Source organism: Sycon ciliatum, chromosome 2 (genome assembly GCF_964019385.1).
Source record: "Sycon ciliatum chromosome 2, ocSycCili1.1, whole genome shotgun sequence".
Lineage (NCBI taxonomy): Eukaryota > Metazoa > Porifera > Calcarea > Leucosolenida > Sycettidae > Sycon > Sycon ciliatum.
Window position 1 is genome coordinate 6227224 of NC_088644.1, and position 16935 is coordinate 6244158.

General features: G+C 45.0%; 1 protein-coding gene across 1 annotated transcript in view; it reads left to right on the plus strand.

Moving 5' to 3' along the window:
* The window catches only part of LOC135808143 (uncharacterized), a 34415-nt gene that overhangs the window by 15579 nt on the left and 1901 nt on the right, over positions 1-16935 (plus strand). The window contains exons 7-13 of the mRNA XM_065321289.1: positions 5671-5808; positions 8315-8572; positions 8845-9333; positions 11065-11214; positions 11844-12502; positions 13800-14063; positions 16050-16209. Of these exons, the coding sequence (XP_065177361.1) occupies positions 5671-5808; positions 8315-8572; positions 8845-9333; positions 11065-11214; positions 11844-12502; positions 13800-14063; positions 16050-16209 (2118 nt within the window). The remainder of the gene's footprint in view (positions 1-5670; positions 5809-8314; positions 8573-8844; positions 9334-11064; positions 11215-11843; positions 12503-13799; positions 14064-16049; positions 16210-16935) is intronic.

A 16935-nucleotide genomic window follows, 5' to 3' on the forward strand; every position in this document is an offset into this window, starting at 1 on the left:
AGAAGATTGCAATTAAATTTGAAAATTTGAAAATTTGGAGTATGCATCAGTGACTTTTCGCAATCGGAAATCCACCAATTTCGCTGTTTCCTGTGATTCTAAGCCCTATTTTTTGGCAAATTCTGATAATACCATGCTTCCAGCATGTACTGGTGTCTGGTGATGGCATGGTCACGAGGTGTAGCCGCCTACACGTTCGCGTACGTACGCGACCAGCTGAGCTTGGGCAAAAAATATGTGTTTTTGTGAAATTAAAATTATTTGTGATTTACCTTGTCAAAGTTGCTCTTAGGAGCTGCTGGAGACGATGAGCAATGCAAAGCGACGTTCTAGAACATCCAAGAGAGTATTTCACGGCAATCAATTTGGTCGTGAAGGTAGTGCAAGTGCGCAGGTAGAGCAGGCCGTCGCGGATCATGAAGAAGAGGCGATCGCCACTGGAAGCAGCAGTTCTGAGAAATTGCCAAAATTTGAGTTTTTCGACTTGGAATGTGGACGTGGACAGCAGCTCCGAGTCAGAGAGCGATGCCGGTGATTCTGATCACCAAGAAACTGGCCCAGCAGGTCCGAAATAATCAATGAGAAAACATGTATGCTAAAATTGATGTTCCTAATCGATTTTCTTGAGACTATCATCAGGGAAAAATCGTCTCACAATAGAAGCTATGCGGAGAAACAAACTACTTATACGTCTATAGGATAGTGGGAAGTATACAAGGTGAGGTGAAAAAAAACTAAAGTGGGAGAGAAGACGAAAGAAAGAAGAAAAGATGTGAGAGTGTTCCAACGGTGTGAGCTACTACAACAGGTGAGTGAAATGAAAGCGTGGAAGCAGGTGAATGTGATAGAGTGAGGAACTGTGAGGTGTAGGTGTATGCGAATGAATACGTGTGTGAATGCTGGGTGAATAGTCTCATCAATTTTAGCATACATGTATTCTCATTGATCATTTCGTAATGTCCGCTTCGCTTATACTATTTATCGCCTTAATAAAGTTATTGTCTCCTCGTCGCCTATTCCACTTATATATTGTTGTTTATAGCTAGATTTCATTATTGAGACTTACTTCCCTGATGAATGTCTCTAGAAAACTTGTTAGGAAATTTTATTATCCATATTTTATTTAAACAAACGGCGAGGAGACAATAATTTGATAACCGCAATCAATAAGACATAGTCCGTGGGCCAAACCTGAAAAAGGCCTCCTAGAAAAATCTCGTTCCGACTTTTGGGCACCGCAATTTTATTGGCCTACGTCTACTCTAGATACCTTACTGACCAGGATTCCGGTTGTTGTCACTCTGACAACTTTCTGAAAGGTATCCAACGAGCGGCTTTTCCATGTTGAGAATTTCTCTCTCGGCGACCATTGTTTTGTATGCATTCATGTATGTACATGATGTAGACGTACATGTATGTAGGTAAGCGTAAGTGCATGCACTGCTGCATAGATCGATGTGCCGTGCAGTGCACGCATGCGGCATGGAGTGTAGCTTGCACATATCTCAGCCGTCCGATCCAGGTTTGAGAACTGATCGCGTGACACCGACACTGACAGGTCACCCAGTTTGTTGCAATGTTGACTCTGAGGCATCTCGCACGTCCTTCCATTTCTGGATTGTTTCTTGCTTTCCCTTTCTCTATTATTCCAAAGGATGCTGTGTAGCTCTGACATTGGTGTGCACTGGGCTACTGCCTGAACCTCTTGAGGTAATATTTAATTTGAAGTGAATCTTTGGAAGTCTGGTCAAGTAGCAATAAAGCGTCGTGATGAGGAGGGGGAGCCCTTCACCCAGATACTGATGTGGAAAAGTGCGTGAAATGGGAACAAATGAAGCTGTTGCTGTAGATAATTTTAGAAGCTGAGCGCAGGGAGCCTTGTGGAGGTGATGTTTGGCCTGGAAATGAACTGGGCTTTCGCGTCGCCCCCGCGCACGCTACATCTCTAACTGCTCCCGTCGTAACGTTAGCACGAAGAGCTGCACATTTGGGGAAAGGTGAAATGGCAGCAATCATACTGGAAGAACGCAGTCCGATCAACAACCGAATATGAATACATGCTTCTGCCAAGTTCTTACAAGCAGCAAATATGAGAAAAGACGAAATATCCAAGTTGCCATTGGCCAATCTCTCGTCTCATCATACGCAGTATAACTATTATCGCAATCTGTACGAGTGCTTCAACGCTGGAACTGTGTACTGCAAAATGCCTCAGTATGGGCTTGACTACTCGGAGGATGAAATCATCTTCGTTAGGCCGATACGACTATTGAATCTGAGTGCGTCTATGCAACGATGCATTGTAACTCATTTGTATGCACTTTCTTCACCTTTTCATCAACTCGCCAGCCATCACGACAAGGGGAGGAGGATATAGAGGAGGATTAAGTACTTACAATCGGCGATGCAACTCAGGCTACAGAGCCAGATGACAATGTCACACTAGTTCAAAGTTGCACCTCCAGATCTGCTCACTTGGGGAAGATTAAGTTATCATCGGTGCGGCTGTACTGCAGTACAGCCCCCGAAGCACATTACTCTTGCCGCAAGTGTTGCTTTGCATATGTTTCAAAGTTCAAAATTGTATACCAGTATCTTGGCCACGGTGCTGCATACATACAGGTTTAGAGCTCCAAACTGCGTTGGCTGGATGCCAAGCAAATAATCAGCAAACAACTGCAGTGTCTCTTCCCACTGGAGTCACGACCGGTGGTACCTACTACATTTTGTGGAATAACAATGATCTGTGCGAAGAAACATTGTTGGGAGAAGTCACAACCCTCTGTGCAAATGGCATACTTGTGCAGCCATCTCAACGCGCACATATTCACAACTCAGCAGTGTCTCCTGCAGCTGTGTCAGCCTTCATTCCATCAAGGCGAAAGCGCTCAACTGTTGTACAATGTACCTGCCAATGTCTTCCCAGTTTTTATCCTACTCTCGTGATCCGTTCCACCTGCTTTCCCTGCAACCAATTAAGAGGACCGGATTCACGGGCATAGCTGGTCCCCATTTTAGGGGGTGCATGGCCGCATTCAATGTTTGTGTAGGATGGCTGGTCCATGTCTTTCATGACCACAGTGTGCATACTGAACCAAGGTGGAACTTTTTAGGGGGGAGTGCACGTGCCCCCATGACCTATGCGAGCTACGCACCTGCATCCGCACACAATGTTCACCATCACTCTAAACTGCTTCATTTCATCTGGATGATGCCACACATTGGTGTTATGAAGGAGATGTCATAAGCCAGTGTTATGATGATGAAAGTCTGTCGCATTAATTAACAGCCACAACGGTCGGCATGGTCTTCTTGGATCACACGGTCTTTCAACTCTGGTCTGCCAGTGTATGTACTTTATTAGCACTACATGTATGTCCAGACTGTAATGTTGTGTTGTGGATCATTCTTTATGGTTTTTCTATCTGGTTTGCAGCGACTTGTACAGACGTTTAGTGCTTGTTTCTTTCTGTGGACAATCTGCAACCACTATAAAAATGCACAATGCGCCGGCATATTCTGAATATTCTGTACGTTGCATGGATCCGTCTGAGATATTATTAGATCGGACAAAGTGATCAGATGGCTGCTTCATGCTGCAGCCAGTCAAGTTCTGATGAAATAGCATGCGTCTCATGCTATTGACAGACTGTATTGCACTCGTACATGTAATGCATGTGCATGTAAATGTACATGTATGGTGCAGTTTGCTCAGTTTCGAGTTTTTCAAGTTCCATCATGTGTTTAGCCTTCCAGTGAGATCCAGGAAGGAAACATTCTGTGTATATGACCCTGTAGAAAAGTTATATTGCCAAAAAACAATTACAATTAGCCAGGAAGTCCATTTTAGGTTCCGTTTACCATAGCAACCAGCGCTGAATTTAGTTTTACTCCCAGTACAACCCTTGGACAAAATCAGGAATGACAACAAGTGGGTTTTCAATGTATGCCAGCCCATCTATCGACTGGACCAAAAAATTGCGGTGCCCTCTTCCTCGGAACGAAAATTCACATTTTTGACATTTGGCCCACAGACTAACAAGCTGAATCGACATTTGTGGATACTTTATTCATGCAATGTAAAATGGTGGAGACAATGTGCAATAAAACCATGAAAACATGAAGATAATTATAGTATAGAGAAAAATACGGATTCAAACAAGTTTTCGTACAACACTATTTCTTCATATTTTAATCGTTTTATTGCATATTGTCTCCACCATTACATTTTTACATTGCATGAATAAACAAATGTCGATTCAGCTTGTCTTATTGATTACGGTTATCATATTTCATTTTTGTTGATTACTACGTCCAATGTCCGCTTCGCTGATTCTGCTGATTGCCATAATAAAGGTATTGTCTCCGCGCCGCATATTCATTTCAAAACTAGAACCCAAATATGGATTTACTTCGAAGTAGATACAAACTGCACATGAAATGAATCCGTTTTTGCCTCTGCGCCACTTTTTGGCCATTATCCGAAAAGTGATGAAATGGATTTAGCGGCCGGGTTTTGCATCAGCTCTTCATTTCAAGATTGCATTTTCATTCGAATTTTGAGTCAACGGCGTATACCAGGTTTTGCATATATCTTTTCTTTTCTTTTGTTTTCTTATTGTCTTCAAACTCCAATGCAGCCACATACACATGTACTTGCATTCCACTAAAATTGATTTGAATCGCAGCAAAGAAACCACTACCGTAGAATCCCGCGGATAAGCCCGTGGGCTTATCTGTTTCACAAGGACATTTCGGTGGGCTTATACAAGAAATTGGGCTTATACGCTGACACCAACATTGTGCTAATGAAAAGTACCAAGGAAGTGAGAAGTACATTGCTGAAAGCCACTGTCACTGTGCAAACAAAAACAAACGATGATTGTGTTGAAATGTGCAAAAAACCCTACATGTACTATGTACATGCACATAGTACGACCAAGAGTCCATAATTTTTGGACTCTTGGTACGAATGAGGCCCATGGGCTTGTACGACGAAGCCTTGTGATGTTCGAACTTTCCCTGGGCGTATGCCCGAGCATTGGGCTTATACGCGGGTGGGCTCATCCGCGGGATTCTGCGGTATTGGAGTCGGGGAGTGAAGCTTCATAAATCTTTTGTTTTGTCAAAGCTTCGTCGAAGTCACTCGGATGGCTTTGCAGAGTGAATGCATTGGTAGTGAGTTCCTAGCCATGTTACATGTACTTTCATCACACGGTGAGAGTAAAATTGTATTGTAGCTCAAATAACTGTTACGTTAGGTCATAACGACAATGTGGGACCAACCCATGCGCCGTTCGAAATTTACTACTCTGCGAGCAAGCTGTGTCACCATGAATATTAGGGCTCCTCGGGGTATTGAAAACAGGGTAAGCAGCAGTATTCGGCCCTGCACAGTTTTTTTTTGGGGGGGGGGGGTTGGTTTGGTTGATTTTTGGCGTGGAGGTTGGTGAAAAAACTCCTCAGGGTAGCCCAGTTAATTCTGTTAATTTATATGGAGTAGTTTATGTGCTTTCGCCACTAAGGTGAAAAGGCATAGTGGTGGCCTGCGGAAGCGCAGGCTATAGTTTGTGTGTTTCTGAACATTCAAATGATGCTAACGCGGATCCCGCGAATATTATTATTACTATCATAGTTTATGTGGTTTGCTCACCCTCGTGTCGGCTGCAGAACATAACTTTCCCATTCAAATCGGATGAATCGCTGAGCGCTATTACCCTACATCCAGCATCTGGAGAGGAATTCTCCCTATCTGTGCAAGTTCTCGACGAGGTCATGAATATCCGAACAAAAGTCATTTCAATCAAGGCAGGTTTTGTTTGCTTTTGTCATGGGTTTGTCAGTTTCCATGGTGACAGCGCAAAGCTGATGCATGCTTTAAAACTGTTCACATGAAGAACAATTATCCAACTTTTAAATATGATTACCGAAACACTCACCCTTCTGCCAGCATCGATATATTGGGCTTTAAAGTCATACACGTGCATGTCCGTATCAGTCAGGCTGTAGTCATGACAGTGATTAGTATTGGATTTATTTGGATCGTGTTTTCTACGGATTTGTACACTTTAAAAGGTAGTTTACTTCGCAGCGTAGGGACACATCCGACGATAACGACTGGATTGGGCCCTCTCCGATCGGGGAGCCGTTTGTGGTTAGGCATTTCCCAAATCGGCCGGCCGAAAAATTGGCCGAAAATAGTGGTTTTGAAGAAATCACCGATCTTTTCGCTGAATGCGCAATTTTCACACTGATTTCGCCGTAAATCGATGTTTTAGTGCCTCAACAGCATGCAAATACAATTTCTGTAGCCATTATTTGCGAAAGGTGACTGCGACTTTTGACATTTCCGAAAACAGTCTGCATGAAAAGACGCCGAAATCAATTGCTGTCAAGAAATCGCCGATAATTGCACCGAATTTACAAATTTTGCGTTGAATTCGCCGAAAATGGATGTTATAGCGCCTCTACAACGTGCATGCAAACGTGCATCTATACTGTGAGAGGTGACTTCCAGTACCGCTTTGAGCCGAAATACGACTTTGGGCCTCATAATACGGCCGAATTTGGACATTCTCTTAGCCCACAGTCAATTGGGAACTTGTGGCCAGGCACAAGGGGTACATGGATGCAGCTAATGGGGTCGTTTTCGGCACTTGTGCCAATGGTTGTGAGACTTACCCACTCACCCCCACCGTTAGGCGCTGCATCTGCCGCTAGGGTTTATCGGGTGTTAGCGGCCGTCGTGAGTTCCCTTCGGGGACGGATACGATAATTTACTTTTTTTTAGCTGATCGAAAAGCCGATTAGGCGAAAAAATCGGGCCGATTTGGGAAATGCCTATTTCTGGTACACGCAAATCACATGTTCATGCCATACGAGGGGCCTGTCCGCCATATAGTTCTGAAGTACTGGTACTAAACTTCGCTCTGGTCAGAGAGGACCCAGTTTGTCCCAGAAGTTGTTATTTGTTGACTTCTAACATCGTCAGTTTTAAAAGTCCTATTGGTCTAGGTCAGCTTTGCCTATGAGAAAAGAGGTGCAATAGTTGCTCTTGAACCAGGCTTTTGAGAGCAGACTTGCGTCACATAATGGTGTTACCATGCCCTCGTACAATATAGTGTTTGTGCATGCTTGTGTCTGCCCGTGCTGTGTATTAACTTATTGATGCCAACTTCATTTGGTCTGTCCGTTCACTAGTGTTGTCTGCTTTCTTATGGTCAAAAGAAGAACCTACGAATACTGTGGTCCGTTTTGTTAAAGTCCTCATGCTGACCAGCTGGCCATTTAGTTTTGCTATCCAATAGACTAGTACAAAGGATTCTCCAATGGTTTAAAGCTCTTTGTAGCCGCAACACTCACGCTGTAAAGTGGTGAAACGAATATCAAAACCCAGTAGCCAAATATTCTATGGACTAACGAACGAACAAATGAATATTCTTTCGTTAACACGGATGACCTGACATGCCCTCCTCTCACCCATTTTATTGGAAATTGTCAATGATACTAGGCATGACAAACGGAGGAACATATTTCTCCATCATTTCTATGTCAATTTTCACAAAATCCCCATGCAACTGCAGTGCATTTCACAGGCTCAAAAAACCCACCTTGAAACGACGTGATTTTTCGTTCGAGCGCCGTAACTCCACTCCTGGACCTCAGATTGCGGTTGCTTCTAGACGAGAGCTGAGAGTTTGCTAATGCCGATAGACCTTTCGATGAAGCAATTCGGTCAAGTATTTGCGAAGTTACGAAGGTTTGAAGTCGCCCGGTAAACTCTGCATACCGGGCTAACGAATATTCGCCATGAGAAATATTCGTTCGAATGTGCCAAAACCGAACGAATATTCGAATATTCGGTATATTCGTTTACCACTAATTTATGATTATTAAAAATTAATACCGAAACATAGTGCCAATTGTAGAAATGAACAGTCTTGAATAGGGCGTATTACCTTTGATTTCAAGATGAATCATACTACCCAATTGGCTTGAACTAATAGGTATACACTGCAGGAGCCATTTTGCCAGACACCATTCTGGCGCGTGATGCATTGCTAACGTGCCATAGAAGATCAAATTTGGAAGCATGATATGACCCGCCTCAATTTTCAGTGCATATAGCAATGCGAGTGTGTACAGGCACGTGACTCAACAGGTTGATAGAAATTCCTGTGAAGTAGACTGAATTCAGCCAAATAAAAATGGATTGCCAATGCATTATGTATGGGATGCATTATTCTATACACCCAGCCTATATCCGTCTGGCATATGCTAGTTTCTTGTCCCGGCGTGCTTCTCCTTGCTGCAGGTTGTAGCGGACAAAGACGATGTACTGCTAGGCTACAATGGTATCCAGTACGGCCGTGGTGAGGAAGTGAGATTTTCTTCCGCGCATGCCATACGCAGTCTGAGCCTTCTTGGACTGACCAATTCCACTGGATACATCTTGGTGACCAAGATCGGAGCAATTGTAATGCGTATGCCAGAGAAGGGAATGCTGGCGCTGAAGATTCCATTCAAGATCAGAAGATGCCACTTGGGCTTTCGGGCTCCGAGTTTGGAAGAGGTAACTGAGTCCAGAGAGCTAGGCATATGCTGAGCTCCAGAGGCATAGAGCGCATCGATGAGGTTGAGATGACTTGTAAGCATTGACAGTTGACAGTTCAAAATGATACTCTTTCTAGGTTGAGCATGGAGGAGAAATCCCCTTTCAGCTAGCGCTCAATCCAGCAAATACCAAAGACAATGGATGCATGCGTGCTACAATCAATAGCGAAATATTACCAAGCGTTTGTTCTTTTACCTGACTTTGCTGCTGTGTCTGGCTTGTTTCAATAGGATGTGATAACCTACGTTACAAATTCCACAAGGGCGAGAAGCAAAGGCATCATTTCACGTTATCGCTACACGCGGCAGTCCGGGGCTGAGGTTGAACAGATACTATCCCCGTTGATGTGCCAATGTCCTGCCGATGCAAAGCCCGTGGACCCGGGTGTGCAATCCTGTAAGGAAGGAAAGAGCATCAACGTGAAGAGTGGGTATTGGGCAGGGCCTGCAAACCACCACACCATCCCTTTCCTGGAGCGACGAGCAACATTCAAGAACTACACTCTGGAAGAATTTGAGGTGGAAAAGCATGGTGACCCGTTTGGGTATTCGGACCAAGGGACTCCGTTTGGCACGGCAACCTGTGATAATGGACTGTGTAACAGCTCTAGGAAATGGACCATGGAGGAAGACCAGGATCCATGCAAGAGTGGTATGGACCGAAATGGGGTACTGTGCGGCGCTTGCTCCGTTGACACATACAACATAGTTGCATCCGAGGTTAGTGTTTGATGATCTAGTGTACCAGTATGAAGCCTACCAATGCCTGCCACATATATCATTTCTGCTGTCTTGGGCAATGATTCTGGACAAAACACTAGAACACATCAATGACTTTCGCCTCCACTGGAACAGCTAACAAAGAGATGATTTTGATGATGATTTTATTTGGATTTGCTGGCCGAAACCGGCACAGATACAGTGTATCAAATAAAAAAGGGCAGATGTGGTGAGGCACAGTGCCATGAACTTATGAAAAGAGAGAGAGAGAGAGAGAGAGAGAGAGAGAGAGAGAGAGAGAGAGAGAGATAGAGAGAGAGAGAGAGAGGGAGAGAGCAAGAGAGAGAGAGCAAGAGAGAGAGAGAGAGAGAGAGAGAGAGAGAGAGAGAGAGAGAGAGAGAGAGAGAGAGAGAGAGAGAGAGAGAGAGAGAGAGAGAGAGAGAGAGAGAGAGAGAGAGAGAGAGAGAGAGAGAGAGAGAGAGAGAGAGAGAGAGAGAGAGAGAGAGAGAGAGAGAGAGAGAGAGAGAGAGAGAGAGAGAGAGAGAGAGAGAGAGAGAGAGAGAGAGTGAGAGAGAGAGGGAGAAGGAGAGGGAGAAGGAGAGGGAGAGGGAGAGGGAGAGGGAGATTGAGAGGGAGATTGAGAGGGAGGGAGGGAGAGAGAGAGAGTGAGAGATGGGAAGAGAAGAAAGAGAAGAAAGGGAGATGAAAAGCTAGTTTAAGTTAAACAGATCTCCAGGCTGTGTTGTAAAGATAGAGGAGAAGCAAGGTAAAACAGGTCTTTCTGCTGTGCCTATTACTTTATCGCATGGAGAGTGCACCAATTCACACACTGCTGTGGAAGTTGGTATTAAAGCGGTACAGAAGATCTTGCACAAGGTTATATTGCTGTTGTTGTTTTTGTTGTTGCTGTTTCCATCGCCATCACCATTGCCGTTGCTTTCGCCGCCGTCGTCGTCGTCATGGTGGTGGTGGTTGTCATCATCATTGTCGAAACTGTTGTTGTTGCTGTTGCTGTTGCCATTGTCATTGTCGTTGTTGCCGTTGTTGTCCTCTCTTCTATGTAGGGATGTGCACTTATAATATTAAATAAAATAGGAACTGGGTTTTTAATTCTAGTTTACCATGATCTGTTGGTTTGATCGCAACATTCAGGAAAAGGCATTTCCCAAATCGGCCAGATTATTTCGCCCAATTCGGCTTTTCGATCGGCTAAGAGAATGTCCAATTTCAGCCTTACATATGTACGAGCCCCAAAGTCAGATTTCGGCTCAAAGCAGTACTTGAAGTCACCGCTCGCTGTACACATGTACATTCACATGCACACTCTAGAGGCATGAAAACATCGAATTTTGCCGAATGCAGTGCGAAATGTGTAAATTCGGGGCAATTATCGGCGATTTCTTGACAGCCATTGATTTCGGCGGCCTTTCCTGCGGACCGATTTCGGAAATGCCTAAAGTCTCAGTCACTTTTCGCAGTGTAACTAATGGTTGCAGAAATTGTATTTGCATGCTGTTGAAGCACCAGAACATCGATTTTCGGCGAATTCCATGTGAAAATAGCATATTCGGCGAAAAGATCGGCGACTTCTTCAAAACCACTGTTTTCGGCCAATTTTCCGGCCGGCCGATTTGGGAAAAGCCTATTCAGGAACTATAGCTTATCACAATTATACCTTTTCACCGCGTATACGCTACTTCCTTAGAGCTTCTGTGACTGTGTGTGATGCAGGCGTGTTCATCATGTGATGGGGCGACAACCATGCACGTAGCCTTGTACGTGTTCTTAATGTTCCTGGTGACCTTCGTCATATTCTGTCTACTTCTCCTGTTGAACGTAGGCTTGAATCCAACCATGGACAGCTGGTTGTTCTTCATGCAGGTATGGTCACAACTTCATGTGCCAATGAAACATGTCGTTTGGACAAAGAATGTACAAAACACCAGCTGCATCTTCACCACAGGTTACTGAATTCCGAATTATATCGGTTCGGCCAGTCTCTCAGACTCTGAGCTTTGCTCACGTGACGCAACAAGGTCGATGTAGCTAGCTTTTCCCTCAGATTGAGCATTGCGCTTCCTTGTCTCAGCATGGTTGAGCACCCTTTCTGTTTCGCGTCAAACGGTTGCCTGCCCATGTGCAAAACTCGCTGTGTTTCTTGCAGTTCGAGCACTCTGATTTTGATGCTTTGGGCCAGTTGCTTTGTTATTCACAAGACTGCAATTGGTTAAGCCAGTCACTCTTAGCTCCGCGGATGAGACCAAACAAGGTCTCAAAACAGGTAGTTGTCCGGAGATTGAAAATTCTTAATTTCCTCGCTTTCTTTTTTTGTCCCTGTTCCGCGCTCTCGTTCATCTGTATAGTCTTCTCCCCTTGATGTGTTTGCATCAGGTACCACTTGTATTGCGGAATATTCCAGAGAACTACATGTAGTATGAGTGTCTTCTTTGCCTACAAGACTAATGCTAAATCATAATGATTGTCGTATTATTTTGTTGCGTTTTCTGCAGGCAACATTTTATCTGTTTCCTGACGAGACCAACCTCAGTGATGCTTACCTGTCCTTCCTGTCACTCGGTCTCGGCAACATTTGTCTGACCCCGCCCATCACTCGCCTCGCAGCCAAGGCGTTGCTACTCGCACAGCCTCTGTTTCTCTACTTCTTCATCGTCCTGCTGTGGTTCTGCATAACCTTTCGCCTGTTTATTGTACACCTGCAGAAGCTACAGCGCCGTCAGGCTCTAGCCTATGTTGTTTGGTTCATTGTTGTGCTCTCTTCATCAAACATGGCCTATATTGCAGTCACGATTCTGACGTCGGTGAAGCTTTCCAATGGGAAGAGGGTGGTCCTCGTTGATGGTGCCGTGGCGTACTTTGATGACCAGCACAAACCATTCGGTGTCCTGGCCATCATTGTGCTGATTTGTTTTGTGCTGCCACCACCCGTGATTCTCACCGTGCCATATTTACGTGGCCTGCCAGTGTTCCGACGTTTTGTTGACGCGGCTCTGTCATCGTACGAAGATCACGTGCCCTGGTGGGCCGCGTACAACTTAGTGCGACGACTGCTCCTCGCTCTCCTCCAGGGTGCGGTGGTGGACGGGCAGTCAAGACGCGGCTTCATTGCTCTGGCCAGCATCATGCTTCTGACCATACACGGACTTGTTAGGTGGGTACGTGTGCATGACCAGAAATAGAGCGGAAGAGAGAATGTATGAAAGCGAGTGCCTGAATGGAAACAAAGAATGGACAAGAATGAAATAAAGCAGTAAACGAGAGAGCTTGGAAACTCAGGGCCCTACGCTATGCTTTTTTGCCTAGCGAGAGTCAACTTTCTCTTTGCAGTCGAGGGTAATACGACACCGTCTACCACCTTGATGACCTAGGCAAAAAAGCATAGGGAAGTTCTAAATTTTTCATTTCTCCCTTTTTTATTTCAAAACATAACCTGGGATTCGAACCCGCACTATCGCCCTGCATGCATTCTCCGATACACTTCGCATACATACTCATTATTCCAAGTTGCTTCACGTTATGATTTTGCATTTGAAAACCCTATTTGAATATTGTGGCCAGCTGTCTTTGATTATTGTGGCCAGCTGTCTTTGATGGTACGGAACGGGACAGGTATGGGATAGCGCCAGGTATGTCGATGCTGTCCTTGATGGTACGGTACGGGACAGGTACGGGATAGCGCCAGGCATAGCGATGCTGTCCTTGATGGTACGGTACGGGACAGGTACGGGATAGCGCCAGGCATGCCCATGGCACAAACAAACAAACACGGAATTAAAGCTGTGTGGACCGTGGCTAGCGCCAGACGTTACTGAAGTAACGTCTTTTGCATAGCTACGGGAATAAAAATAATAGTAAAGTGGACAAACTTTTATCACAAACATAGCAAACAAAGATGTGATCCAGAAAACGTTCTTTTACAAAACTTTGATTGCTATGTTTGTGAGAGAGGTGACACATTTGAGACCTGTATGATAGAAGCAGCTGTACGAAGGCATAATTCATGCCAATGTCTACAACGAAAACTCAGAGTTGTATTGCTGGAGTTGTGGATGAGTTTGAGTAGAGAGCGCACGTGGTGGAGTTAGTCAATGTCAACTTTGTTAACTATAATCGCTGCCATAGCTTATTCGGTCATACTCCAGTGCATGTGGGCTCCCAGTGGATAAATACCAAAAGTCTATTTGTCGAAAGAAGCCTTGAGGCTTCCTGCAGCTTCATAATAGAAAAGAGGATTGGGTGGACACACCCATTCCAGTCTCTATGCAAATCTGAACCAATTCCATTGTTAAACAACGTTTCGGCACATGGCCATCACCAGGTAACTGACCCCCCCCCCCCATGTGTCGCCTAGCCTTGAACGTTTCTGAGACATTGGAACCGTTGTCATCACTTGCAAAAGCTGGTGATTTCTATTTTGTTTTACGCGATTGTAATTACACCCGCTGCAGGCCCTTCAAACGCAAGACGAAGCTGTGGATTTTCTCGGACGTCGACAACAAGTTTGAGCTGATGCTGCTGATCGGATTCTGCTCCCTGTGCATCCTGCGTCTGTGGGCCGTCCACGAGGAAGTATTCCCCGGGCACTACACAGCCAGGCCGCAGGATACGTACATACCCATCTGTCTGACCATCACCGTGATCTCCTTGCTTCTCGCCATAACTCGCTTCCTGCTCAGCTGGCTTGCGACCTACAGGCAGACGCAGAGAAAGAAGTGAGTGTCTATCAGAGTTCGGGAAGCTTAGAGAGGAGTGAACATTGAGATGACACTCCTAAAAAGCGCCATGCTCTTGATATAAGCTAACCATGTTGCCTGCTCTTTGCTGAAGGCTATTTCACTATCTAGTACATGACAAGGAAAGGCTTCGCTCCCTACACCGGAGTTCGCGCTATTCCGCCGACTTGACTTGACACTTGACTGACTCTCAACTGCCATCCAGAGAACACGAGAAGTTCATCGAACCTTTGCCTTGGCAAACCTGCAAGAAAGCACCACTCCCTGCTCAATACATAGTGTTTCGGGGAATTCACCCCTCATCAGTTGAGCTTGAGTAGGTTAAGGAAGATTGTGCCTGAAGAGCACCACTTATATAGTGCTCTCCAGGCACAAACATCACCAGGGATACAAACTTTCAGAGACGCTCTGTTTCCAGCGCGACAAAAAACCTCATGACCACCAGATAGCAGCGTGAGTCAGTGAATTCCACGAAACACTGTGTATTGAGCAGGGAGTGATACTTTCTTGCCGGTTTGCCGAGTCGAAGGTTCGATGGACTTCTCGTGTTCTCTGGATGGCAGTTGTGAGTCAGTCAATTCAAGTCAAGTCGGCGGAATAGCGCGAGCTCCGGTGTGGGGAGCGAACCCTTTCTTACAAATCAGCGGCGAAGTCGCAACCACTATTTCGTATTTAATGCATGACAAGTCGAACAAAATGATGGGGATTTCAACTAGAAATGGGCCGATGCGAATCCGAGACTGAAAGGCTGTGCATGTCATCCTGGCTGGCGTAAGCATGTGCAATAAAATTGTGGATACAGGCTTCTTGGGACCATGTCGACATGTGGCATGCCCCTACAACAAGCAAAGCTAGTGAATTCCTGGTTTGTGAATTCCTTGTTTCAAGATCCATGAGAAAAGAATATCCTTTTAATTAACCAGTCAATATCTTTTAATTAAAAGAAAGTTTAAAGAAATGCAACACTTGAAATGTGGCTGTTGTTCATCAGTTCTGTTGATATCCGTGGGCTGTTGAGGGAATGATGTTGATAAAGTAATTCCACCTCCAACAAACACACTCTCTGGCCGACCTCACACGCCAGCAACATGACTCCAAGTTGTAGATACTGACAAAATAATAGTGTTTTCCTCCCTAGGGCGCTGTTTCCACCACTATCGGTCTCATTAGTGAAGATTGAGAATAATGAAAGACTAATTTGAAAACACCGTTTTATACATCGAATGTAATGCAGAGGCGTGATCCCGCGCTCAGAGGTAGCAGACGTACTATGTGCTCACACGCAGAGAAAAATGTGCAAAATGATAGTGCTACGCGCCACAAGTGTACTGCATAGCACTATATTGGACCTGTCACCCTTATTTTCAGTGCATGTACACTACATGATTGTATTTCAGAGTGCTAAAATCTGTTGCGCAAGTATCAATGATGTCTTTATTACGCTTGTGGCGCGTAGCAGTGTCCTTTTGCACCTTTTTCTCCGCGTGCTAGCACATAGCACGTCTGTTTCCTCTAACCGCGGGATCGCACTTTTTCATTTCACTCTATGTATAAAACCATGCTTTCGAATTAATTCTAACCATTCAATATTCTCAACCTTCACTGACGAGACAAGCTTCATGTATAGTGGTGGAAACAGCACAGTATGGAGGAAAACTCTTTTCAGTATCTACAACTTGCAGTCATGTCGCTGGTGTGTGAGGTCGGCCAGAGAGCACGTTTGTTGAAGGTGGAATTACTTTAGTGATGAACAGGCCGAAAGCAGCTACTTACTCTTTGAAAACAACCATGTTAATATCAAATATATCTAGAACAGGCAAACAGTGGGTACTTCTTCCAAACCATTTCTTTACTCCAAATATTCTGCTTTGTCCTGTAACTTGCTGACTGTAAGTGTGCAGTGTTAACCAGCCTTCATTACCACCCTCTCTCCTATTCGGTCACCATTGCTCTCCTCCTGTGTAGATTGACCGCTGCTGATTTCGAAGAGGATGAGGACGAGATGAAGCGGCACCTTGCCCGGCTGGGCAGCCATCCGTCGACGCCATATGACATTGGCTGTGTGAATGACAGTAGCGGTGTTGCCAACAGTGCAGCTTTGCCACGAAGCAATTCCAGCGAGCAGGTATGTAATTGTTTTGCGGAAGGAGTTGAAGAGTGAACAAGTGGTCAATGTCTGAAATGTGAAGTGTGGCGCAGAACCAAGTAAGGAAGCTGTAATGAACACATATTCTGGGTTGATACAAAGTGCTTAACTCCAACGGAAATGGGACATCCTCAACCGGCATACTGAAGGGCATACTGAAGGGCATACTGAAGGCATACTGAAGGGCATACTGAAGGCATACTGAAGGGCATACTGAAGGGCATACTGAAGGCATACTGAAGGGCATACTGAAGGCATACTGAAGGGCATACTGAAGGCATACTGAAGGGCATACCGAAGGGCATACTGAAGGGCATACTGAAGGGCTAAAATACTAAGAAAGAGCATGTACTTCAGATTCTTCAGCAAAATATTCTGAAAAGTTTCACAAGTAGACTGCTGTGCCTTCTCCTAGGGTGATGTACTGGCATAATAACAGAGGAACACGGTGATGTACTGGCATAATAACAGAGGAACAGGGTGATGTACTGGCATAATAACAGAGGAACAGGGTGATGTACTGGCATAATAACAGAGGAACAGGGTGATGTACTGGCATAATAACAGAGGAACAGGGTGATGTACTGGCATAATAACAGAGGAACAGGGTGATGTATTGGCATAATAACAGAGGAACAGGGTGATGTACTCGCATAATAACAGAGGAACAGGAACAATGAATGAAGTCGGTACTGGGCCCACTGC